At 49.6% G+C, this 26,734-nt stretch overlaps 3 protein-coding genes across 3 annotated transcripts in view; 1 reads left to right on the forward strand and 2 right to left on the reverse strand.

Moving 5' to 3' along the window:
• Positions 1-8,887, reverse strand: part of LOC144600906 (CREB3 regulatory factor-like) — a 32,272-nt gene extending 23,385 nt beyond the window's left edge. Inside the window, exon 1 of the mRNA XM_078412797.1 lies at positions 8,767-8,887. The gene's annotated coding sequence lies outside the window, so the exon portion shown is untranslated. The remainder of the gene's footprint in view (positions 1-8,766) is intronic.
• Positions 8,888-13,387: 4,500 nt separating this feature from the next.
• Positions 13,388-20,323, reverse strand: atpv0e2 (ATPase H+ transporting V0 subunit e2). The gene is made up of 4 exons (XM_078413295.1): positions 19,878-20,323; positions 19,002-19,049; positions 17,875-17,969; positions 13,388-14,248 (listed from the first exon to the last, which is right to left on the reverse strand). Exons 1-3 carry the CDS (start codon positions 19,979-19,981, stop codon positions 17,876-17,878), a joined length of 246 nt encoding a protein of 81 aa, XP_078269421.1. The 5' UTR covers positions 19,982-20,323; the 3' UTR covers positions 13,388-14,248; position 17,875.
• A 2,164-nt stretch (positions 20,324-22,487) lies between these two features.
• Positions 22,488-26,734, forward strand: part of pyroxd2 (pyridine nucleotide-disulphide oxidoreductase domain 2) — a 33,231-nt gene continuing 28,984 nt past the window's right edge. The window contains 3 exon segments of the mRNA XM_078412714.1: positions 22,488-22,653; positions 24,620-24,639; positions 26,070-26,163. Of these exon segments, the coding sequence (XP_078268840.1) occupies positions 22,488-22,653; positions 24,620-24,639; positions 26,070-26,163 (280 nt within the window).

Genomic DNA, 26,734 nt, shown 5'->3' on the forward strand with positions numbered 1-26,734 from the left:
CCAGTGTGTGGGATAGGCTGGGTGCATAGTGCTGGTCGGCACAGACTGGGTGGGCCGAAGGGCCTGTTTCTGCGCTGTTTCTCTAAACTAAACTAAATACTAAAGAAGGGCGTAAACATGTTCTTTTGCAACAGGAAGGGTTTGGCAGAGATGTACTGGTTAACTTGCCTCTGTAAATCACCACGTGTAAGAAGAGCATGAGAAAGTGGGATAATGCAGAACTAGGGTGGGCAGGGCAGGGCAAGAAAGAAGGAACTGCAGATGCTGGTTTACAAAAAAAGTACACAAAGTGCTGGAGTAACTCATCAGGTCAGGCAGCATCCCTGGAGAACATGGATAGGTGATGTGTCAGGTCGGAAGCTTTCTTCAGACTGGGTGATCAATGGTGGACGTGGGCCAATGTGCCCATTTCCATGATGTATCTCGAAACCAAATTAAAGTAAACTACACTCCAAACAGAACCCCTCCCAAAATCCCAGTACACCCCCGATCTCTTGAACCAACCTTGCTGGGATCTGAAGATAGACACAAAATGCTGGAGTAACTCAGCAGGTCAGGCAGCATCTCTGGAGAGAAGGAATGGGTGACGTTTCGGGTCGAGACCTTTGCTGTGATCTGAACCTCTGCTGTTATACAGGAGCAGACAAAACGTTGTTCCTTAAAATTTCCACCAGGAACAAACCTAAATTGAGCTCCTGAATACTTTTAAAAATTATTTTTCAAGTTCTGAACAAAGCTTGGGCCAAACGCTGAGCGACGCAGTGGTAGCGTTGCAACCTCACAGTGCCAGCGTTGCAAGCTCACAGTGCCAGCGTTGCAAGCTCACAGTGCCAGCGTTGCAACCTCACAGTGCCAGAGACACTGGGATTCGATTCTGACTCGGAGTGCTGTCTGCATGTAGTTTGCATGTTCTCCCTGTGACCACAGGGGATTTCTTTGGGTGTTCCAGTTTCCTCCCAAACTCCAAAGATGTACAGGTTTGTAGGTTAATTGGCTTCAGTAAGTTGTAAAATTGTCCCTCGTGTGTAGGATAGTGTTAGTGTACGGGGTGATCGCTGGTCGGCGCGGACTCAGTGGGCCGAAGGGCCTGTTTCCACGCTGTATCTCTAAAGAGAAGACTAAAATGCACTCTAACCACAGCCGTATCTTAGCAACTATGACCTACTGTGGACTTTTCTTTGGTTGCGAAGATGGACACAAAATGCTGGAGTAACTGGGCGGGACAGGCAGCATCTCTGGAGAAAAGGAATGGGTGATATTTCGGTTTCAACCCTTCTTCAAACTAAGGGGTTGGACAAGTTAGAGGCAGGAAACATGTTCCCAATGTTGGGGGAGTCCAGAACCAGGGGCCACAGTTTAAGAATAAGGGGTAGGCCATTTAGAACAGAGATGAGGAAAAACTTTTTCAGTCAGAGAGTTGTGAATCTGTGGAATTCTCTGCCTCAGAGGGCAGTGGAGGCCAATTCTCTGAATACATTCAAGAGAGAGCTAGATAGAGCTCTTAAGGATAGCGGAGTCAGGGGGTATGGGGAGAAGGCAGGAACGGGGTACTGATTGAGAATGATCAGCCATGATCACATTGAATGGCGGTGCTGGCTCGAAGGGCCGAATGGCCTTCTCCTGCACCTATTGTCTATTGTCTATTGTCTTCAGTGTAAATCAGCATCTTATGCAGTTCCTTCCTACACCTTTTGTTTTGGTCATACTACAGACTCCAGTTTTGTACTATTATGACCTGGGTTAATGTAGGAACATTAATTATTAATGTATTAATGACTGATTATGATATATTTACCTGTGTGTTGCATTTACAGGCCTATAACGCCGCAGCTAGTGAGAACACAATTGTACCATTGCGGTACAATGACATTTTAACACTCTTGACTCTCAATTTTCTTTTTCTTCCGCAGATCGACAGTAAAACCACAATGTTTACGTCTAACCCACGACATTGTTCAGGTCTAACTTTGCATCGAGTTTAGTATCGTCTAGTTTATGATTGTCACGTGTACCGAGGTTCACTGAAAAGCTTTTTCATCGCATGCTACCCAATCAGCAAAATGTCTATACGTGATTACAATCGAGCCGTCCACAGTGTACAGACACAGGATGAAGGGAATAATGTTTAGTGCAGGATAAAGTCCAGTAAAATCTGATTAAAGATAGTCTGAGGATCTCCAATGAGGGAGATGGGAGGTCAGGACCGCTCTCTAGTTGCTGATGCTTCTTAGTGGTATAATGCATATACAATGAATGGCGGTGCTGACTTGTATACACTGGAATTTAGAAGGATGAGAGGGGATCTTATCGAAACGTATAAGATTATTAAGGGGTTGGACACGTTAGAGGCAGGAAACATGTTCCCAATGTTGGGGGAGTCCAGAACAAGGGGCCACAGTTTAAGAATAAGGGGTAGGCCATTTAGAACTGAGACGAGGAAAAACTTTTTCAGTCAGAGAGTTGTGAATCTGTGGAATTCTCTGCCTCAGAAGGCAGTGGAGGCCAATTCTCTGAATGCATTCAAGAGAGAGCTAGATAGAGCTCTTAAGGATAGCGGAGTCAGGGGGTATGGGGAGAAGGCAGGAACGGGGTACTGATTGAGAATAATCAGCCATGATCACATTGAATGGCAGTGCTGGCTCGAAGGGCCGAATGGCCTCCTCCTGCACCTATTTTCTATGTTTCTATGTACTGTTTATCAATTAAATGTACCAGTCAGTGGTATTATGTGCCAAGTTATTTTTTCTTCAAACTAAATGAGAATTAGTTTCAACCTGAATTTTAAATGGCTGATGTTGAAGGTGCAATAACTGATTGAATCAGTTGCACATTTTTGATCTGTATATTCACTCCAGCAGAAAAACAACAGCTGGATGAGCTGTATCTTAACACAGAATGCTGCCTGACCTACTGAGTATTTTCTGTTTTTATCTTAGATTTCTAACATCTGCCTTTCTTTTAAATTCTCGCTAAGAAGATTCACGAGGATGTTGCCAGGAACACGGGGCCCTGAGGGCTGAAGGGTGATCTCATAGAGGTGTGTAAAATCACGAGGGTCATAGATAGGGTGAAAGCACAGAGTAGGGGAATCGCAAAGACAGTAGGTTTAAGGTGAGAGGGGAAAGATTTAATATGGACCTGTGGGGCAACGTTTTCACACAAGAGGGTGGTGGGCATATGGAAGGAGCTGCTGGAGGAAGTAGTTGGGGCAGGGACTATAACGACATTTAAAAGACATTTGGACAGATACATGGTTAGGAAAGGTTTGGAGGAATGGGCGCAACGCAGACAGGTGGGACTCGTGGAGATGGGGCATCTTGGTCAGTGTTGGCAAGTTGTGCCGAAGGGCCTGTTTCCACACTGTATGCAAGCTGTATAAACTCAAATGTCAAATCTATTAGCGGCCCATTGAGAATCAAGAATCCCATGCAATAAAAGCCAAGACAATTTGAATAAACTATCGCCGATTACATCACTCATAACCAAACCATTATAATATTTAAAGCATCATTTACACTGCCTTGCCAATGAGGAACCGTCTCCAAACAAACTCCCAATTAAATGATCTGAAGTGCCCACTGAACAGATATAAAATTAAAATATTGGAACTTAAAACAATCAAATCACAGATGTGTGCTCCATTCTAGAAAAAAAATCAGTGGTGTATGTGTGTGTGTCTCTCTCTCTCTCTCTCTCTCTCTCTCTCTTCAAATTCATCCTGCTCATTCTCCCTGTCATTTCGACACGGTCCCTGGCCACTGAAGTGTTTGTGGTTGGTACGGCAATGGAGAGGAAGTACAGAGATTAAAGGGGACAAATAGAGAGAGAGAGAGAGACTAACACAGCTGCACACACACAGAGCTGGAGAGGGACACAAGGTCATAGAGTGATATAGCATGGAAACAGGCCCTTCAGCCCAACTTGCCCACACCGACCAACATGCCCCATCTACACAAGTCCCACCTGCCTGCATTTGGCCCATATCCCTCTAAACCTATCCTGTCCATATACCTGTCTAAATGTTTCTTAAACGTTGCGATTGAACCTGCCTCAACTACTTCATCCGGCAGCTCGTTCCATACACTCACCACCCTTTGTATAAAAATAGTTACCCCTCAGGTTCCCATTAATCTTTCCAACCTCACCTTAAACCTATGCCCTCTGGTTCTCGATTCCCCTATTCCGGGCAAGAGACGACGTACATCTTCTATGCGTCTACCCGATCTATTCCTCTCATGATTTTTTTTTACACCTCTACAAGATCACCCCTTGTCCTCCTGCGCTCTGAGGAATAAACCCCAAGCCTGCCCCCGACCTCTCCCTGTAGCTCAGGCCCTCGAGTCCTGACGTGAGAAGGGAAGTGAGCACGCCCCCTCTATGACACGGACTGCCAGCAGTTTCATTCTCCAGGAACTCACTCGGGAAGACTTGCACTTTCACTTTCCCCTGTCAGGCTCCTGCCAACACAGGGCCTGGGAGATCGATCGATCGTTCCCTCTCTCATCCCTCCTGCTCCCCTCCCCCGCCCGGTCACATTACACAGCGCAGCAGCGGGTAGAGCCGCTGCCTCACAGCGCCAGAGACCCGGGTTCAATCCCGACCTCAGGTGCAGTCTGTGTGCCTGCGGAGTTTGCACATTCTCCCTGCGACCGCGTGGGTTTCCTCCGGGTGCTCCGGTTTCCTCCCACCTCCCAAAGACGTGCGGGTTTGTAGATTAATTGGTCCCCTGTAAATCGCCCCCTCGTGTGCAGGGAGTAGATGAGAACGTGGGATAACATGGAACTAGTGTGAGCGGGTGAACGATGGTTGGCATGGACTCGGTGGGCCGAAAGGCAGTTTTCCGAGTTGTGCTTCCAAACTAAACTACACTAAAAACGAAACTAAACTCTCAGTGCTAGGGTTAGTGCACCATATCTAAACGATGGGCTCAGCTACAAAAGTCAGGAAGTCATGTTGCAGCTTCATGAACCTTCGGTCAGGCTGCATTTGGAGTATTGTTCGCAGTTCAGGTCGCCCTAATACAGGAAGGATGTGGACGCTTTGGAGAGGGTGCAGGGGTGGTTTACCAGAATGGTGCCTGGATTAGAGGGTATTAGCTGTAAGGAACGGTTTTTCAACAGGCTCGGGATTGTTTTCTCTGGAATGCCGGAGGTAGAGGGGAGACTTAATTGAAGTATATCAAATTATGACAAAAGTAGATGGGGTAGACAGTCAGAACCTTTTCCCCAGGGTGGAACTGACAGATCACAGCCCGGTATCGCCACTGCCTTACAGCACCAGTGACGCGGGTTCAATCCAGACTACGGGCGCTGTCTGTACAGAGTTTGTACGTTCTCCCAGTGACTTGTTTTTGGTTTTCTCCAGAATCTCCAGTTTCCTCCCACACTCCAAAGACATGCAGGTTTGTAGGTTATTTGGCTAGGTTTAATTGTAAATTGGCCCGAGTGTGTGTAGGATAATGTTAGTGTGCGTAGGATAGTGTTAATGTGCGGGTCGGCACGGATTCGGTGGGCCGAAGGGCCTGCTTCCACGCTGCATCTCTAAACTAGACTAAAGGGCAAAAGTTCAAGGTGAGTGGGGCAAAGTTTAAAGGAGATGTGTGGGGCAGGTTTTTTTTAAACACAGAGGGTGGTGGTGGGTGCCTGGAGTTTGCTGCGTGGGGTGTCGGTGATGGAGACATATACGACAGAAGTGTTTGAGAGACTTTTAGAGAAACAATCCAATGTTTCATTTTGCTCTCTAGGCCCCAGTCACTGTGAGCATCGTCACCACTAGAGACTTGACTCTGTCCCTCTCCCAGACCGACCCCTCTGATGTGCAGGGGATTTCCAGCACTTTCTCATGTGATCTGCATGGATAAAATGTCCTTTCAAACATTTAACCCTTTGCTACATTCTGGACATGATCATGAAGTACCGCGAGTCTGACCGGTCTATAAAGCTGGCTATCTGACACCCCTCCCCTATCCCTCCCTACCCACCACCTCTCCTCTCCCTCTGCTCCTTTTGTTTTCCCCCGCCTTTCCCCTCCCTCCCCTTTCTACCCACCTACCCTCTCCACCCCCCCCCTCCCACCCCTCACCTATCCCTTCCCTCCTTTCACTTCGCTCCCCTCCCCTCTCCTCCTCCTCCTCCTCCTCCTCCCCCACTCCCGTTTCCCTCCCCAACACTCCCCTCCCTTTCCTCACCCTCTCTCCTCTCCCCATCCCACCTCTCCTTCCCCCTCACCACCTCCCCTTCACCCTCCCCTTCCTCTTCCCTCCTCCCCCTCCTAATCTCCTCCCCTTCTGCTGCTCCCCCCCTCCTACCATCATAAGACTGATATCCTCACTCTGCACACTCAGGATCACGTGTGTGGAGGCTGATCATGGACCCGTCACTGGACAATGTTCTCTCCCAGATGACCACTGGTGACATTAGACCAGCTTGGCCAGAGTGGGGGGGTGGACAATGTTCTCTCCCAGATGACCACTGGTGACATTAGACCAGCTTGGCCAGAGTGGGGGGGTTTCATGTTCATAATTTCTAGGACGAGAATTGGGCCATTTAGCCCATGGAGTCTACTCCGCCATTCAATCATGGCTGATCTATCTTTCCCTCTCAACCCCCTTCTCCTGCCTTCTCCCCTGACACCAGTGCGAATCAATTACCAGTCAAATCCCACTTTAGAATTATTCAAAGACAGCCGTCTGTGGCGATGAATTCCACAGATTCAAAACCCTCTAACTAAAGAAATCGCTCCTCATTCCCTTCCCAAAGGCACATCCTTTTATTCTGAGGCTGTACCCTCTGGTCCTAGACTAGTGGTAACATCCTCTCTACATCCACTCTATCCAGGCCTTTCACTATTTGGTAAGTTTCAAGAGGTCCCCCCCTCATCCCTTTAAACTCCAGCAAGTACAGGCTCAGTGCCCTTATGTCCTGGGGTCAGAGAGCGTAACAGTGAAACATTGCTACAGTGTCAATGTCACACCGTGAGGCGGTGTCACACAGTGAAGACAGTTACAGTGAAAGTGTCACACCGCCAGACGGTGTCACACCGCCAGACGGTGTCACACAGTGAGACGGTTACAGTGAAGGTGTCACACAGTGAGAGTGTCACACAGAGAGTGTCACACAGAGAGTGTCACACAGAGAGTGTCACACAGAGAGTGTCACACAGAGAGTGTCACACAGAGTGTCACACAGCAAGACAGTGTCACACAGCAAGACAGTGTCACACAGAGAGTGTCACACAGAGAGTGTCACACAGAGAGTGTCACACAGAGAGTGTCACACAGCAAGACAGTGTCACACAGAGAGTGTCACAGTGAGACAGAGAGACAGTGTCACACAGTGAGACAGTAACACACAGCGAGACAGTGTCACACAGAGAGACAGTACCACACAGCGAGACAGTGTCACACAGAGAGACAGTACCACACAGCGAGACAGTGTCACAGAGAGGCAGTACCACACAGCGAGACAGTGTCACACAGTGAGACAGTACCACACAGCGAGACAGTGTCACACAGAGACAGTACCACACAGCGAGACAGTGTCACACAGACAGCGAGACAGTGTCACACAGACAGTGAGACAGTGTCACACAGACAGTGAGACAGTGTCACACAGTGAGACAGTGTCACACAGCGAGACAGTGTCACACAGACAGTGAGACGGTGTCACACAGACAGTGAGACACTGTCACACAGACAGTGAGACAGTACCACACAGACAGTGAGACAGTGTCACACAGTGAGACAGTGTCACACAGTGAGACAGTGTCACACAGTGAGACAGTGTCACACAGACAGTGAGACAGTGTCACAAAGACAGTGAGACAGTGTCAGTGAGACAGTGAGACAGTACCACAGTGAGACAGTGAGACAGTACCACACAGTGAGACAGTGAGACAGTACCACACAGTGAGACAGTACCACACAGTGAGACAGTGAGACAGTACCACACAGTGAGACAGTGAGACAGTACCACACAGTGAGACAGTACCACACAGTGAGACAGTACCACACAGTGAGACAGTGAGACAGTACCACAGTGAGACAGTACCACAGTGAGACAGTACCACACAGTGAGACAGTGAGACAGTACCACACAGTGAGACAGTACCACACAGTGAGACAGTGTCACACACACAGTGAGACAGTGTCACACACACAGTCAGACAGTGTCACACACACAGTGAGACAGTACCACACAGTGAGACAGTACCACACAGTGAGACAGTACCACACAGTGAGACAGTACCACACAGTGAGACAGTACCACACAGCGAGACAGTACCACACAGCGAGACAGTACCACACAGCGAGACAGTGTCACACAGACAGTGAGACAGTGTCACACACACAGTGAGACAGTGTCACACACACAGTCAGACAGTGTCACACACACAGTCAGACAGTGTCACACACACAGTCAGACAGTGTCACACACACAGTCAGACAGTGTCACACACACAGTCAGACAGTGTCACACACACAGTCAGACAGTGTCACACACACAGTCAGACAGTGTCACACACACAGTCAGACAGTGTCACACAGTGAGACAGTACCACAGTGTGACACACACGGAAGCTCTCAGGGAGGTGAGAGGCAGCGAGGGGGAGGGGGAGAGGGAGTGAGGCAGTATTGGGGAGAGAGCGGCCGGTGCCGGGAGTGCAAGTACATTGCACAGGTCTGACCCGCACCAGGCGACCGTGTCAGGGCCGGACCACAGAGGAGACGGGTTTGCCCAGTGCAGCGCAGCCCAGGGTCCAACTCACTGTGTAGCAGGTGGCAGTGGCAGGAGCTGGAGCAGTCGGCATGGTGGGGACCCCAGGCAAGGGGGGCAGGCAGGCGCGGCAGCGGCCGCAACGTTTCCTCCCTGATCCACCTCGTCCGCTGGGTTTGTTTTGATTCCGTCAAGCTGATCATATGACCGGCTGCTCAATCCCCTCCCCTCCCTCCATTCCCCGTCACATGCTCACAGCACATTTAAAGCGGCGATGCCTCACAACAAAACCCTCCCTCTCTCCACGCTTGCAATCCGCTCTCCTCGCTCAGCAGAGCTCCTCTCTGTAAACTCTCTGTAACCTCACACCAACTCCTGCCCCGATCTCCATCTCCCTCTCCATCTCCCTCTCCATCTCAGCATCTCTCCTCCTCTCCCCATCTCCCCTCTCCCCTCTCCCTCTCCATCTCCCTCTCCCTCCTCTCCTCTCCATCTCCATCTCCCTCTCCCATCTCCATCTCCATCTCCATCTCCCATCTCCCTCTCCATCTCCCCTCTCCCATCTCCCATCTCCCATCTCCCATCTCCATCTCCAGCCCTGGGGATGATCTGACACTGCAACATTTTTATTTTAAAAAAACCCCACATATTTCCACCAGCTCTTTGCTGCTTTGATTTTTTTGGCTCCAGATTCCAGCATCTTGTGAACCCGAAACGAAACATTGAAAGCAATTGTTGTAAGTTTGGGTTAGTGTAGAGATACTAGCATGGGAAACAGGCCCTTCGGCCCACCGAGTCGGTGCCGACCAGCACTTTCCTACACACTAGAGGGACAATTTACAAGCTTTACCAACGCCAATCAACCTGCAAACCCGCACGCCTTTGGAATGTAGGTGGAAACCGGAGCACCCGGAGGAAACCCACGCGGTCAAAAGGAGAAGGTACAAACTCCGGGCAGACAGCACCCGCGGTCAGGATCGAACCCGGGTCTCTGGTGCAGTGAGGCAGCAACTCCACCAGTGTGAAGAGAGTTCCTGGCCCAAACTGGACTTGGACAGTGAACAAAGGAGTAGAGATAATGTAGTCTCTGTGTGTGTGCGTGTTTTTTTTATCTGCAGCCTCCTATCTTTCTCGGAATTTGCCTGTTGCTCAGTGGTGGGGAGATTGCAGGAGTGGTGGCTGCAGGGGAAACACTGAGTAAAGTTTCTGGGATCCCCGGGTTGTGTGGGATTGCATGAGGCGCTGGTCGGGCCGAGCCCGGGGGATTACATGGAGTTTAAGCACTTGAGTGTCTGCTGGGGAGGTCGGGTTTGCCCGCGTTCGGCTCAAATTCTTCTAAACCTTTCCAATCTCTCCCTGTCCAACAGGCCCTTCGGCCCAACTTGTCCACACCGACCAATAGACAATAGGTGCAGGAGTAGGCCATTCGGCCCTTCGAGCCAGCACTGCCATTCAATGTGATCATGGCTGATCATCCACAATCAGTACCCCGTTCCTGCCTTCTCCCCATACCCCCTGACTCCGCTATCCTTATGAGCTCTATCTGACACTCTCTTGAAAGCATCCAGAGATTTGGCCTCCACTGCCTTCTGAGGCAGAGAATTCCACAGATTTACAACTCTCTGAGTAAAAATATTTTTTCTCATCTCCGTTCTAAATGGCGTACCCCTTATTCTTAAACTGTGGCCCCTGGTTCTGGACTCCCCCAACATTGGGAACATGTTTCCTGCCTCTAATGTGTCCAACCCCTTAATAATCTTATATGTTTCGATAAGATCCCCTCTCATCCTTCTAAATTCCAGTGTATATAAGCCTAGTCGCTCCCGTCTTTCAACATATGACAGTTCCGGGAATTAACCTAGTAAACCTACGCTGCACGCCCTCAAAAGCAAGAATATCCTTCCTCAAATTTGGAGACCAAAACTGCACACAGTACTCCAGGTGCAGTCTCACTAGGGCCCTGTACAACTGCAGAAGGACCTCTTTACTCCTTTCGTCATGAAGGCCAACATGCCATTAGGTTTCTTCACTGCCTGCTGTACCTGCATGCTTCCTTTCTCTGGTCTTTCATCCCCCCTACCCTGGGGAAAAGTCTTTGTGAATTCACCTTATCTATTCCCCATGATTTTATTCACCTCTACAATATCACCCCTCAGCCTCCTGTTGTCAGTGTAACTTTTCCTTGATTCCTCTGGGTGCTCTGGTTTCCTCCCATAATTAACCTACAAACCTCAGTTCAGTTTAGTTTATTGTCATGTGTACCAAGGTACAGTGAAAAGCTTTTGTTGCGTGCTAACCAGTCAGTGGAAAGACAATGCATGATTATAATCGAGCCATCCACTGTGTACAGATAGATGATAACATGGATAATGTTTAATGCAAGGTACAGCCAGTGAAATCCAATCAAAGATAGTCCGAGGGTCTCCAATGAGGTAGCTAGTAGTTCAGGACTGCTCTATAGTTGTGGTAGGACGGTTCAGTTGTCTGATCACAGCTGTCTGAAGAAGGGTCTCGGTCCGAAACGTCACCCATTCCTTCTCTCCAGGGATGCTGCTTGTCCCGCTGAGTTACTCCTTTGTCTATTAACAGCTGGGAAGAAACTGTCCTTTGTCTATTAACAGCTGGGAAGAAACTGTCCCCGAATCTGGAGGTGTGCATTTTCACACTTCTATACCTTTACCTATTTTTCTATGCCTGTACGTCTTTGGAGTGTGATGGGAAACCGGAGCACCCGGAGAAATCCTATGTGGTCACAGGGTATAGACTCTGTAGACAGCACACAAGGTCAGGATCAAATACAAATCTCTGGCACTGTGAGGCAGCAACTCTACCGCTGCACCACTGTGTAAAGTCATTATTTACTGAACGGTGTGCAAAAAAAGGTTCACTCTACCTCAGTACATCTGTATACTAAAACTCTCGTTTGTTTGTTTGTTTGTTCCTGAACTACAGCCAAAATGGTACATGGTAGCACAACAAATTTAGGCCCGCCTTTGTGGGTCATCCCTTTGGTGTTAATGTGAAAGGTTTCATTGAAATCGGTGTTATATTTTTTAAGCTATTCACATTTTAAAGTTTAAATCTATTTTGTAGGGAGGGAGGGAGGGAGGGAGGGAGGGAGGGGGTGGAGGGAGGATAAGGGGGGGGTTGAAGGGGATGGAGTGGGGCAGAGGGGAGGGGGAGGGGAGGGAGGGAGGGGGGTGGAGGGAGGGGGGATGGAGGGAGTGGGGAGGAGGGAGGATAAGGGGGGGTTGAAGGGGATGGAGTGGGGCGGAGGGGAAGGTGAGGCAGGGAGGGGGGAGGGGAAGAGGGAGGGAGGGGGAGGAGGGAGGGGGAGGAAGGAGGGGAGAGGAGGAGGGGTGAGGGGGGGGACGGGGGGAGAGAGGAGGGGGGTGAGGGGAGGGGAGAGGGGGGAGAGGGTGCTGCACCAATGCAGGAGAGGTTTGGGCCCAATGGGTCCGCTTGGTCTAGTATGATAATAAAGAACCAATGAGCCAGTGAGCAGTGGATGGGTTTATCCCTGAACAGTCAATGGGTTTCATAGAGATCAGGATCCACAGGCACCTTCAGTTGGCTCTGAGCCCAGCTGTAAACTAAGTTTGGCCGTCAATGGGCACTCCCAGTGAAATATGTTCCTCTGATTAAATATTCTGTATCATTGCACTTCAACTGAGGTGCAGCGGGTAGAGCTGCTGCCGCACAGCGGGTTGGATCTTGACCTCGGGTGCTGTCTGTGTGGAGTTTGCACGTTCTCCCTGTGACTGCCTGGGTTTTCCCCGGGTGCTCCGGATTCCTCCCACATCCCAAAGATTTGGTGGTTTGTTGGGTAACTGGCCTGTGTAAATTGCCCAGAGTGTGTAGGGAGTGCATGAGAAAGTGGGATGACATACGACTAGTGTGAACGTGTCTCTGGTGCTGTAACACACAGGCTCCTGTGACTAATCATATATGTTTACTGCGTTACAAACCTGTTGTGCTGCTGCAAGTAAGAGCTTCAGTCAGCCGAATGGCCTGTTTCCGTGCCGTACGACACTAAAGAGAATGCTCTTGCATGAACTCAAAGGGCCGAGTGGTCTTCTTCCACCCTGCGACATTGCAATAATTCTTTTTCCCTGCTGCGATTCCTTGCAATTCCCCTGCGATTCCTTGCAATTCTACCCAGCTCGACACCTCCTAACTCGAAACCTCATCTATCCATGTTCTCCAGGATGCTGCCTGACCCGCTAGGTTACCCCAGCATTCTTGTTTTAATTTAGAGATACAGGCACTTCGGCCCACCGAGTCCACACTGACCACCGACACACTAGCACAATTTTTGCACACGAGGGACAATTTACATAAGCCAATTAACCTTCAAACCTGCACGTCTTTGGAGTGTGGGAGGAAGCCGGAGCAACCAGAGAAAACCCACGCGGTCACGGGGAGAACGTGCAAACTCCGTACACGTGGTCAGGATTGAACCCGGGTCTCTGGCACTGTGCAGCAGCAACTCTACCGCTGCGCCACTGTGCGGCCCTTTTAATCTTTGTTGCCAGTAGATTGTAGAGGCACAGACACTATCTCTCTTCATAAAAAAACCCAACCGAGGCAGCAAATAAGCTCTGGTAACAAGGGAGATGGAAGAGGCTTTCTAGATGTACTGCGGGAGATTAATAAAAACAAATTAATGTTGGGACACACTCAGGTTTATTGCACTTGTCAAACCAATTACAGCAGTGAATAGCTTCTCACTTCTAATGTACACAATATTTGACAAAATATATAATCTTTTACAGAATTAAACACATGATTTAGTACAACATGAACGTATCACAAAATGCTGGAGTAACTCAGCAGGTCAGGCAGCATCTCAAGAGAGAAGGAATGGGTGAGATCCTTCTTCAGACTGATGTCAGGGGGGCGGGACAAAGGAAGGATATAGGTGGAGACAGGAAGATAGAGGGAGAACTGGGAAGGGGGAGGAGAAGAGAGAGACAGAGGAACTATCTAAAGTTGGAGAAGTCAATGTTCATACCGCTGGGCTGCAAGCTGCCCAAGCGAAATATGAGGTGCTGTTCCTCCAATTTCCGGTGGGCCTCACAATGGCACTGGAGGAAGCCCATGACAGAAAGATCAGACTGGGAGTAGGAGGGGGAGTTGAAGTGCTCAGCCACCGGGAGATCAGGTTGGTTAAGGCGGACTGAGCGAAGGTGTTGAGCGAAACGATCGCCGAGCATTACAACATTAATATCACTACACACGAGACAACCAAAAACCTTTTTGTTAAGGAAAGTTTTCTTAACTGGATAGTGGTGAGATCTTTCAATTAAACCAAAGATAAATAGGGGTTTCATTGCATGCTGTTGAAGTAAAGTCTCCTCAAAACAAAACTTTCAACCCTTCAATGAATTGGGCCACAGTCACCACTTTCATCCTTGGGAATAGAGAGAATATCTGAACGTTTACAGGAGGACCTCAGGAGGGAGGATCTTGCAACAAAGAGCCATCGGGTTGGAGAGGGTGGGGCGACAACAGGAAATTCGGCAAGGTAGCATCTGTGGAGAGACAAGGAACATGCATCAATGCAAATATCTGAATGGTGTCAAGTTAGGAAAAGGGGACGTACAACGAGATCTGGGTGTCCTAGTGCATCAGTCACTGAAAGGAAGCATGCAGGTACAGCAGGCAGTGAAGAAAGCCAATGGAATGTTGGCCTTCATAACAAGAGGAGTTGAGTATAGGAGCAAAGAGGTCCTTCTGCAGTTGTACAGGGCCCTTGTGAGACCGCACCCGTGTGCAGTTTTGGTCTCTAAATTTGAGGAAGGATATTCTTGCTATTGAGGGCGTGCAGCGTAGGTTTACTAGGTTAATTCCCGGAATGGCGGGACTGTCATATGTTGAAAGACTGGAGCGACTAGGCTTGTATACACTGGAATTTAGAAGGATGAGAGGGGATCTTATCGAAACATATAAGATTATTAAGGGGTTGAACACGTCAGAGGCAGGAAACATGTTCCCAATGTTGGGGAGTCCAGAATTGGGGGCCACAGTTTAAGAATAAGGGGTAGGCCATTTAGAACGGAGATGAGGAAAAACTTTTTCAGTCAGAGAGTTGTGAATCTGTGGAATTCTCTGCCTCAGTAGGCAGTGGAGGCCAATTCTCTGAATGCATTCAAGAGAGAGCTAGATAGAGCTCTTAAGATAGCGGAGTCAGGGGGTATGGGGAGAAGGCAGGAACGGGGTACTGGTTGAGAATGATCAGCCATGATCACATTGAATGGCGGTGCTGGCTTGAAGGGCCGAATGGCCTCCTCCTGCACCCGCTGTCTATTGTCTATTGTCAAACCCTCCACAGTAAGGAATGGGAAATGGGAAATGAGGGGGGGAAACTGGGATCTAGAAAAGCAGGAGGTCAAGTCAAGTCAATTTTATTTGTATAGCACATTTAAAAACAACCCACGTTGACCAAAGTGCTGTACATCTGATTAGGTTCCAATGGAAAAAAAATGAAACATACAGTAGCACGCAAACAGTTCACAGCGCCTCCTCAATGAGCCTCAAACGCTAGGGAGTAGAAATAGGTTTTGAGCCTGGACTTAAAGGAGTCGATGGAGGGGGCAGTTCTGATGGGGAGAGGGATGCTGTTCCACAATCTAGGAGCTGCAACCGCAAAAGCGCAGTCACCCCTGAGCTTAAGCCTAGACCGCGGGATAGTGAGTAGCCCCAAGTCGGCCGACCTGAGGGACCTGGAGTTAGAGAGGGGGGTTAGAAGATTTTTGATGTAGGGGGGGAGTGTCCATTTAGGGCTTTATACGTGAATAGGAGGAGCTTGAAGTTGATTCTGTACCGTACAGGGAGCCAGTGGAGAGAGGCCAGAATCGGGGTGATGTGGTCCCTTTTACGGGTACCCGTCAGGAGTCTCGCTGCGGCGTTTTGGACCAGTTGCAGGCGGGACAGGGAAGATTGGCTGATCCCAGTGTATAGGGAGTTGCAGTAGTCTAGGCGGGAGGAAATGAAAGCGTGAATGATTTTTTCTGTGTCGTCGAATTGGAGGAAAGGTTTGATTTTAGCTATGGTTCGAAGTTGGAAGAAGCTGGCTTTTACCACAGCGTTGACTTGCTTATCAAATTTTAATGCAGAGTCAAATATCATGCCGAGGTTTTTGACATGCGGTTTGACTAGGCAGGATAGACTTCCAAGACTGCCTGTTATCAATTTGATGGAGTCGGGGGGGGGGGGGGGGGGGGGGGGGCCGAATAGGATGACCTCAGACTTGCTCTCATTTAATTGGAGGAAGTTCTGTGCCATCCAACATTTTATGTCCTCAAGGCAGTGTAAGAGGCTGTTTAAATTTGACTGGTTGTTGGGTTTCAGGGGGAGGTAAAGCTGAGTGTCATCGGCATAGCAGTGGAAAGAAATGCCGTGCCTTTGAATGATTTGGCCAAGGGGGAGCATGTATAGAGAGAAGAGAATGGGGCCTAGGATGGAGCCTTGTGGAACTCCGCAGGAGAAGCTAGCTGGAGCTAGGTGATCGTAATTGATGAAAAGACACGGTATGGAAACAGGCCCTCACAGCCAGGAGTGGAAAATTATTTTATACTTCATTTTTCTCCAGCATGGTAAAATGTTTATTGACAACTTTATATGAACTCCCATCAGCAGACGGAGAGAGAGAGCAATCATCACTCGCAATGTTGCTCCCAGACACCAAGCGGCGCTGTCGTTCCACTGCCCTGACATGGGGCCACACTGCCATCTGGTGGCAACAACAATTGCAGCAGCGACCCAAATAACCGCAGATGTCGCAATCCTGAGTGAGAAACATAGTGGACCCAGTCTGAGGAAGGGTCCCAATCCGAAACGTCGCTTCCACTGATGCTGCCTGGCCCGCTGAGTTACTCCAGCGTCTTTTTTTAATGCTGAGAACTATATTCTACCCTCTGGATCTCCCCCCTTTGATCTACCTATTGTACTTGAGTTTGACTTGTTTATATTTATTATGTCCAATCTTATCTGATCTATTTGGATAGAATGCAAAACAAAGATTTTCACTGTTCCTCGGTTTATGTGACAATAATGCACCAGAGGAACACAAAGTGCTGGAGTAGCTCGGCAAGTCAGGCAGCATCTGTGGAGGTCATGGATAGGCGAGGTTTCGGGTCGAGACCCTACTTCAGACTTATTTGACCTTTCTTTTGTGTAGACCAGCATCTGCAGTTCCTGGCTTCTACACTAAACTAATGGGCATTGGCTTAAGGTGGGAGGTCACATTCCGGTCACTCTCTCTTCTCCCCTCTCCCATCAAGCAAGAGGTACAGAAGTGTGAAAACGCACACCTCCAGATTCACAGACAGCTTCTTCCCAGCGGTTATCACGCCATTGAACTGTCCTATCAACAACTAGAGAGCGGTTCTGACCTAGTATCTACCTCATTGAAGACCCTCAAACTATCTTTAATCAGACTTTACTGGACTTATCTTGTGCTAAACGTCATTCCTTTTATCCTATATCCGTGCCCTGGATGACTCGATTGTAGTCATGGATAATCTCAGCTCAAGATTTCCAGAGAGTGGTGGACACTGCCAGGTCCATCACAGATACTGACCTTCCCACCATCAAAGGGATCGACTGGAGGTGTTATCTCAAAAAGGTAGCCAGCGTCAACAAAGACCCACAACACCCTGGCCACCCTCTCATCTCACGCCTGGAACTAGCTGCCAGAGGAAACTGTAGACTTTAGACTTTACTTTAGCGATACAGCATGGAAACAGGCCCTGCGGCCCATTGAGCCCGTGCCGACCAGCGATCACCCCGTACACTAGCACTACCCTTCACACACTAGGGACAATTTACAATTTTTACCGAAACCAATTAACCTACAAACCTGTACATCTTTGGAGTGTGGGAGGGAACTGGAGCACCCGGAGAAAACCCACGCGGGGAGAACATGCAATCCTTGCATAGACATCACCCATGGTCAGGATCTCTGGCGCTGTGAGGCAGCAACTCTAGCACTGCACCACCGTGCAGCTACCAAAGTATAGACACATCACTAAAACAAATCCAAAGGCATGAAGACACATGTCTTCATGAGACATGTGAGATACATGTCCCCCCTCCACCCCCATCCGGGTCAGGGCTCCCTGTAACCGTGTCACCAATGCCTCCAGCGATGTCCTACCTCATTCCCAGAAGTAGCGGAGATACCAGATGGTGTCGTTCTTCAGCTGGGGTCCAAAGAGGGGGTTCATCTGAGACAGGATGGCGATGAGCCAGCTACGCAGTGAGAGAAAGTGGACGTTAATGCAACCACGAGACTTCAATTCTGTACTAATATTTTAAATATAATGTTTTAATCATTATTTTAATAATCAATATTAAATATTCATCTTAATAACAATTAGGCCATTCAACCCGTCAAATCTGCTTCGCAGACGGACACATTGTGCTGGAGTAACTCAGCGGGTCAGGCAGCATCTCTGGAGAAAAGCCATAGATGACATTTCGGGTCGAGACCCTTCTTCATGCTGAGAGTCAGGGAGTCTAGAGTCAGGGAGACTAGAGATATGACCATTCAATCATGGCTGATCTATTCTCCCCTCTCAACCCCATTCTCCTGCCTTCTCCCCATAACCTTTAACACCCTTACTAATCAAGAATCTGTCAATCTCTGCTTTAAAAATACCCAATGACTTGGCCTCCACCGCTGTCTGTGGTAATGAATTCCAAAGTTTCTTCACCCTCTGACTAAAGAAATTCCTCCTCACCTCCATTCTAAACATAGGTCCATTTATTCTGAGGCTGTGCCCTCTGGTCCTAGACTCTCCCACTAGTGGAAACATCCTCCCCACATCCACTCTATCTCGGCCTTTCATTATTCCCATCACCAACTAGAGAGTAGTCCTGACTTCCCATCTACTCATTGGGGACCTTCAGACTATTTTAAAATCGGATTTTACTGTACTTTATCTTGCACTTAATGTTATTCCCTTTATCCTGTAACTGTAGGCCGTGGCTTAAACGTAATCATGTATTGTCTTTCTGCTGACTGCATAGCATGCAACAACAAAGCTTCTCACTGTACCTCGGTACACGTGACAATAACAAACTAAACTATTCGGTGAGTTTCAACGAGATCTCCCCTATCCTTCTAAACTCCAGCGAATACTGGAATACTTAGAAAAATAGCCCTCCAACGCTTGTCATTTGGCTGATATTTTATCAAATAATATATCACTAAATAATATTACGTCCTAATTAATATTTCTGTGTATGGGGTGGAGGGTGGAGTTACGATACTGTACTTACAAGAGGTAACAACAGACCGCTGTGGTCACGATCATGGTGATTGTCACCCTGTGGGACAAAGACACAGCCTGGATCACCCACCATTGACAGGTTACAGTGACTGCACGTAATATCACGCTCCAAATCCAGTCAGGGTCACACAGCACGGAAACAGGCCTTTCAGCCCAATGCTGACCAACCTGCCCCATCTACGCTAGTCCCATTTGCCCACGTTTGGCCCATATCCCACTAAAACTGTATCAGTACCCCTATCCCCTCCCAATCCCTCCTACACATTCCTCCCTCCCCACTCATTACATTCCCTCGATGTATCCCCTCCTTCACCATCACCCCCATCCCCCTCTACATCTCCTGTCCCTCCCTATATCTCCTCCTCAATCTTCCCCCCTCTTCCTTTCCCCATCCCTTTTCATTACCCCATCCCTCCCTCCCTCCACCCCATTCCACATCTCCTCCCCCTCTCATTGCCCCATCCCCTCCCCCTCCATTTCTCCCCTCCCCCTCTGTCACTCCCCCACCCCACCCCCCTCATTCCCCCAGAGCCCTCTTCATATCCCCCTCCACCTGTCCCCTCCCTCCCTCCATCACCCTCCTCTCTCCATCACCTCCATCCCCACATCACCCCTTCTCCATGTCCCCCTCCCTCCCTCCTCTCTCTCCCTCCCTTCACCCCCTCCCCTTCCCCAATCCCTCCTCCCTCTCCCTCCACCCCCTCCCCTTCCCCAATCCCTCCTCTCTCTCCCTCCCTTCACCCCCTCCCCTTCCCCAATCCCTCCTCCCTCTCCCTCCCTTCACCCCCTCCCCTTCCCCAATCCCTCCTCCCTCTCCCTTCACCCCCTCCCCTTCCCCAATCCCTCCTCCCTCTCTCCTCCTCACCCTCTGTTCGGGCCCTTTGGCACAAACCAGGGCAGGACACATCCCACCAGCGCCCACAGGATTGTGAAGCAGACAACGGGCACGGCAGCCGAGTGTCCTCCCATCCCTCCCGCTCCCGCTCCCTCTCTCCTCGTTCCCTCGCTCTCTCTCTTTTCTTCGCCTTCTCTCTCTCCTTCTCTCCTCTGCAACCTCTCTCTCTTTACTTCCTCTCTCTCTCTCTCTCTCTCTCTCTCTCTCTCTCTCTCTCTCTCTCCCTCTCCCTCTCCTCTCCTCTCTCCTCTCTCTCTCTCTCTCTCTCCCGCTCTCTCTCTCTCTCTCCTCTCTCTCTCTCTCTCTCTCCTTTCCTTCTCTCGCCGTCCCCTCTCTCTCTTCTTCTCTCCCTTCTCTCCCTTCTCTCCCTCCTCTCTCTCTCTCTCTCTCTCTCCCTCCTCTGCTCCCTCTATTTCTCTTTCTCTCTCTCTCCTCTCTCTCTCCGCTCCCCACGTGACCCGCCCCTGCCGCCTCCCCATTGGCGGGCGATGACGGCACCCTCTGCCCATTGGTGCGCGGCGCCGCCAGTCAGCGCCAGGCCCCCCTGTGATTGGCTGTTTATTCCCAGGGCCCCGCTGGTTTTATTCCCATTGCTCCAACACCGCGTCTAACGTTTAAAATAAAATAAAAACACAACCTGTTCCCCAGCCGGAGCCTCTCCGGCCGCAGCCCCCCCCAGGGTGGGTGGTTATTGCACATCGCCATGGCTGTGATGTGAGTGGAGGAGGCCAGACTCACTCACACGGAGGGCGGGGACTTCTACCTGTGACCTTGTCTTGGATGGATCTTTAATGGATTCTCTTGTCTGATGCATCAGTCTGAAGAAGGGTCTCGACCCGAAACGTCACCCATTCCTTCTCTCCCGAGATGCTGCCCGACCTGCTGAGTTACTCCAGCATTTTGTGAATAAATACCTTCTATTTGTATCAGCATCTGCAGTTATCTTCTTATACTTATGTAACTTCCCATCAGTTGTATCCAAGGCAACATAGAAACTGGAATTCAGAAGGATGAGAGGGGATCTTATAGAAATATAAAATTAATGGGGCAGGAAACATGTTCCCGATGTTGGGGGAGTCCAGAACTAGGGGGTCACAGTTTAGGAATAAAGGGTTCGACCACTTAGGACTGAGATGAGAAAAACCCTTTTCACCCAGAGAGTTGTGAATCGGTGGAATTCTCTGGCACAAAAGGCAGTGGAGGCCAATTCACTGGATGTTTTCAAGAGAGAGTTAGGTAGAGCTCTTTGGGCTAATGGAATCAAGGGATATGGGGAGAAAGCAGGAACGGGGTACTGATTTTGGATCAGCCATGATCATATGAATGGCGGTGCTGGCTCGAAGGGCAGGAATGGCCTACTCCTGCGTCTATTTTCTATGTTTCTATGTTGCCTTGGATACAACTGGTGGGAAGTTCCAGCAGGGAAACAGGCCCTTCAGCCCAGCCAGCCCATGCTGACCATCCCTCACCCATTCACACTGGTTCTATGATATCCCACACTCTATCACATGGGAACAGGCCCCTCAGCCCAGCAACGCCAACCATTCATCACCTGTTCACATTGGTTCTATGACATCCCACACCATGTTTAGTTTAGTTTAATTTAGAGATACAGCGCGGAAACAGGCCCTTCGGCCCACTGAGTCCATGACAACCAGTGATCCCCATAAATTAACACTATCCTACACACACTGGGGACAATTTACACTTATACCAAGCCAATTTACCTACAAACCTGTACGTCTTTGGAGTGTGTGAGGAAACCGAAGATCACAGAACAAAAACTCATGCGGTTATGGGGAGAATGTATAAATTCCATACAGACAGCACCCATAGTCGGGATTGAACACGAGACTCCGGTGCTGTAAGGTAGCAACTCTACCACTGCGCTACTGTGCTGCTCTGTTATCGCATGGGAACAGGCCCTTCGGCCCAACCGAGTCCAAGCCAACCATCAATCACCCATTTGCACTGGTTCTGTTATCCCACTTTCTCATCCACTCCCTGCACACCAGGGCTAATTTAAAGAGGGCCAATTAACCTACAGAAGTGTGAAAACTCAAACCAGATTCAGGGACGGTTTCTTCCCAGCTGTTATCAGGCACCTGAACCATCCTATCACCAACTAGAGAGCGGTCCTTATCTTCCCTCCACCTTGTTGGGGACCTTCGGACTACACCGATCAGCCAAAACATTATGACCACTGGCAGGCGAAGTGAATAACATTAATTATCTTGTTACAATGGCACCTGTCAAGGAGCGAGATATAATAGGCAGCAAGTGAAGGGTCCAACAACTTGAAGTTGATGTGTTGGATGCAGGAGAAATGGGCAGGAGTAAAGACCTGAGCGACTTTGACAAGGGCCAAATTGTTATGGTTAGGTGACTGGGTCAGAGCATCTATGAAACGGCAAGGCTTGTGGGGTGCTCCTGGTCAGCAGTGGTGAGTACCTACCGACAGTGGTCCGAGGAGCTCTATCCATGGAGTGGACGGGCCGAATGGCCGCTGGGCGGGGGCGAGGGAGGGGGGCGGAGCTGGGTTGTCCCTAGTCCACTCTCCGCCCCCATCCCTCAGAAGCGATGGCGATCAACGCGGGCCGGGCCGCTCTCTGCCGGATGGTCCCCGGGGCGGCCGGGCTGCGGGCTGGGAGTGGGAGTGGGAGTGGGAGTGGGAGTGGGACAGGCAGTGGGACAGGGACTGGGGCCGGGCTGCGGGCGGAGTACGACGCCGTGATCATCGGGGCAGGTGAGCTGTCAGCGCGGCCCGGAGGGAGAGAGGGGAGAAGTGAGACGAGGTGGGGGGGGGGGGGGGGGGGGGGGAGAGAGAGGGGGGACGGAGGGGAGAGGGAGGGGAGGGAGCGGGTTCGATCCGCCGGACCGAAGAGGGAGGGGAGTCCCGTCCCGTCCCGTCCCGTCCACAGTGCTCGATGTTGGGGTGTCGGGGTATTAGGAAGCGGATGCCTGTGTTTGTGAACATATGCGAAGTTGTGTGAGTGAGGGAGAGTGTGTGTGTGTGTGTGTGTGTGTGTGTGTAAGTGAGTGTGAGTGAATGTACGTGTGAGTGAGTGATCGTGCGTGTGAGTGTGTCAGTGAGAGTATGTGTGTGAGTGAGTGTGCATGAGTATGAGTGTGTGTGTGTATGTGTGTGCGTGTGTGAGAGTGTGTGTGAGTGTGTGTGTGCGCGTGTGTTTGTGTGTGTGTGTATGTGTGTGTGTATGAGTGTGTGTGTGTGTATGAGTGTGTGAGTGTGTTTGTATGTGTGTGTGTGTGTGAGTGTGTGTGTATGTGAGAGTGTGTGTGTTTGTGTATGAGTGTTTGTGTGTGTCTGTGTGTGTGTGTGTCGCCCACTGTTTAATTTGTGATCGGGCCGGGGTGCTGTATTAATGTGGAACTTTTCCTGCAGTAATTGTACCTCCCAGGTGAGTTATTAACTCAGAGGTCTGGGTGAACACAAGCCCTCACCGTGAGGGTGGGGAGAGAAGGGCTTGCCTTGCCCAGACACCCACACAAGCTGTGAACACACACTGGGAACCAAGCATCTGACAGCCACGTGTCCTCTCCTAAAACGCCTCAGGAAAACTGTCAGAACAAGTTTAGACTTGGACTTGGGATTGGCCAGAGTCCAGGTTGCAAAGTGCTGGAGTAACTCAGTAACTCAGTAGACACTAAATGCTGGGGTAACTCAGTGGGTCAGGCAGCATCTCTGGAGAGAAGGAATGGGTGACGTTTCAGATCGAGACCCTTCTTCACACATTATATGGGGGGGGGGGGGGGGGGGAGAGAAAGCTGGAGGAGAGGAGGGGCAGATCAGCCTGGCAGATAATGACAAATGATTCAGTTTAGTTTTTCAGTTTAGAGATACAACATAAAAACAGGCCCTTCCAGCGATCCCCGCACACTAACACTATCCTACACACACTTGGGACAATTTATAATTAATTTATAATTAATTTTACCGAAGCCAATTAACCTACAAACTTGCACGTCTTTGGAATATGGGAGGGAACCGGAGCAGCCGGAGAAAATGCATGTGAAGCCCACAGGGAGAACATACAAACTCCGTACAGGCAACACCCTTCGTCAGGATCGAACCCGGGTCTCTGGCGCCGTGAGGCAGCTTATATTTCACTTCGGCAGTTTACAACCCAGCGGCATGAATATTGATTTGGTTAATTTCAAGTAACCCTTGCATTCCAAATCTCTTCATCCCTCCCCCCACCTCAGTAGTCCTGCCAGTCCCACAATTTGCATGAATGTCTCCATTCATCATCACCGCCATTCAATATGATCATGGCTGATCATCTAAGATCAGTACCCCGTTCCTGCTTTTTCCCCTGATTCCTTTGGCCCTAAGAGTTAAATCTAACTCTCTCTTGAAAACATCCAGTGAATTGGCCTCCACTGCCTTCTGTGGCAGCGAATTCCACAGATTCACAACTCTCTGGGTGAAAAAGTTTTTCCTCATCTCAGTCCTAAGTGGCCTACCCCTTATTCTTACACTGTGACCCCTGGTTCTGGACTCCCCCAACATCGGGAACATTTTTCCTGCATCTAGCCTGCTTTCCCTCTCCCCTATGTCTCAAGAAGGGTCTCGACCTGAAATATCACCCATTCCTTTTCTCCAGAGACGCTGCCTGACCCGTTGAGTTACTCCAGCATTTTGACAACTAAATTAATAACAACAATGAATTTTTCTCTCTTTCTTTCTCCAGGCCACAATGGACTCACGGCGGTACGTACTGACTGCTCTTTAATTTCATTCCAATGAGGTATCTGTTCTGTGTGAATCTGACTAGCTCCAGGCATCACCGGACCGTGAATTCCCTGCTCTGTGCACCCTTGCCAAATGGGCAGGAACCTTCATCCCCCAGCCGGCCACCTCCCGACACTGCGTTCTACATCAGGAGAATTTCTTACGTCGTAGGAGCAGAATTTTGGCCCATCAAGTCTACTCCACCATTCTATCATGGCTGATCCATCTGTCTCTCTCAACCTTCTTCTGCCTTCTCCCCATAACTCCCGACACCCTTACTAATCAAGAACCTGTCTGGCCATCCACGAGTCACGGCACCAGGCGGAAGAAGGCTCTAAATGGGACTAACCTAGATGGGCATCTTGGTTGGCATGGACCTGTTGGGCTGAAGGGCCTGTTTCCGTGCTGTATGACTGTACGTATGAAGTATGAGGTAGCTGCAATAACAACTTTTAAAAGGGGCTTGGACAGCAACATGGATAGGAATGGATTGGAGGGACATGGAGCAAACAGAGACAGGTGGGACTAGCTTGTATGGGGCATCTAGGTCGGCATGGACAAAATGGGCTGAAGGGCCTTTCTCCGTACTGTGTCTCTCTATGATTGCTCTGCACCCACAAAGATCCATATCACCCTTAGAAAGATTTTTCCCTCACCACTGTTCTTCACAGGGTGCTTCATTATTTTTTACACAGTGAACCCTAGTTCTCGATTCTCCGACCAGAGGAGACACCCTCTCCATGTCCAGCCTGTGAAGACCTCTCGGGACTTTGAATGGTTCAGATGCTGATGGTTTTGGGTGTGGAAGTTGGGAGGTCATGTTTCAGTTATGGAAGACTTGGCGAGGCCACACTTGGCGAGTATTGTTCAGTTTTGGACACCATGTTATAGGAAATATGGTGTCAAGCTGGAAAGGGTACAGAGAAGATTTATGAGGATGTTGCCAGGACTCAAGGCTGGACCTTCAGGGAGAGGTTGGGCAGGCTAGGACTGTATTCCTGGGAGCGCAGGAGGATGAGGGGTGTTCTTATAGAAGTGTACAAAATCATGAGAGGAATAGATTGGGTGAGTCTTTGGCCCAGAGTAGGGGAATCAAGAAACAGAGGGCCGAGGTTTAAGGTGAGATGAGAAACATTTGATAGGAACCCGTGGGGCAACTTTTCCACACAGAGGGTGGTGGGTATATGGAATGAACTGCCAAAGGAGGTAGTTAAAGCAGGTACTATAACAACATTTAAAAGACATTTCGACATGGACAGGATAGGTTCAGAGGGATACGGACCAAATGCAGGCAGGTGGGTCTAGTGTAGATGAAACATGTTGGTCGGTGTGGGCAAGTTGGGTCTCTGGGCCTGTTTCCTTGCCGTTTCAATCTATGACTCTCACCTAAACTCCAGTGTCTCCTGCAGGCTGCGTACTTGCAGAAGTCCGGAGTGAATACGGCCGTGTTGGAGAGGAGACATGTCATTGGAGGTGCCGCCGTCACGGAGGAGATCATTCCAGGTGTGTCGGGACTTTGCTTTACTTATTCCTGGACACTACCTGTTCCTCTTGTCCACAGATGCTGCCTGACCCGCTGAGTGACTCCAGCACTCTCTGTCTATCCCACCCTTCTCACGATGGTTATTCCCGGGATGTTGCTGCCGTTGTCTGAGACCGCCCTGCGTTTACACTATTTTTAATAGTTCATACTATTTTTCCCTTCAATCTTCTAAAGGAAGCATTTGTTCTGACCCAAGGCTCCCACAACTCTGAAGTCAATAATTTCACGTTGTCAGGCATCCAAGGGCTGGATAAACAAAACACATCTTTGTTCCTTAGCGAGTTAGAGAGATCTTAATTATGTTGTCCGGTGTCTTATCACATACAGCCTATTTACAACATGGCCGCTCCCAGCCACCTGATCTTCTCAAGGCCACGCTACATGGCCATGAAGTTACCGGTAGCACCGCTCTTACCTGATGTCCACCACATGCCCATTCCACAGGGCCTCTTTGTTTTCCTAATCCCAGTATTTCTCTCTGTCACCTAGAACCTACACAAAGGGTGGTGGGTGTATGGAACAAGCTAGTGG

Source organism: Rhinoraja longicauda, chromosome 16, assembly GCF_053455715.1.
Source record: "Rhinoraja longicauda isolate Sanriku21f chromosome 16, sRhiLon1.1, whole genome shotgun sequence".
Taxonomy (NCBI): Eukaryota; Metazoa; Chordata; class Chondrichthyes; order Rajiformes; family Arhynchobatidae; genus Rhinoraja; species Rhinoraja longicauda.

Bases quoted from the DNA above. Each gene is read 5' to 3' on its own strand.
- atpv0e2 (XM_078413295.1), bottom strand. From the start codon at position 19,981: ATGGGAGGACACTCGGCTGCCGTGCCCGTTGTCTGCTTCACAATCCTG. The intron at 19,050-19,877 runs GTGAGGAGGAGA...TTTGTCCCACAG, and splicing joins CCAAAGGGCCCGAACAGAGG to GGTGACAATCACCATGATCG. The intron at 17,970-19,001 runs GTAAGTACAGTA...CTCACTGCGTAG, and splicing joins GCGGTCTGTTGTTACCTCTT to CTGGCTCATCGCCATCCTGT.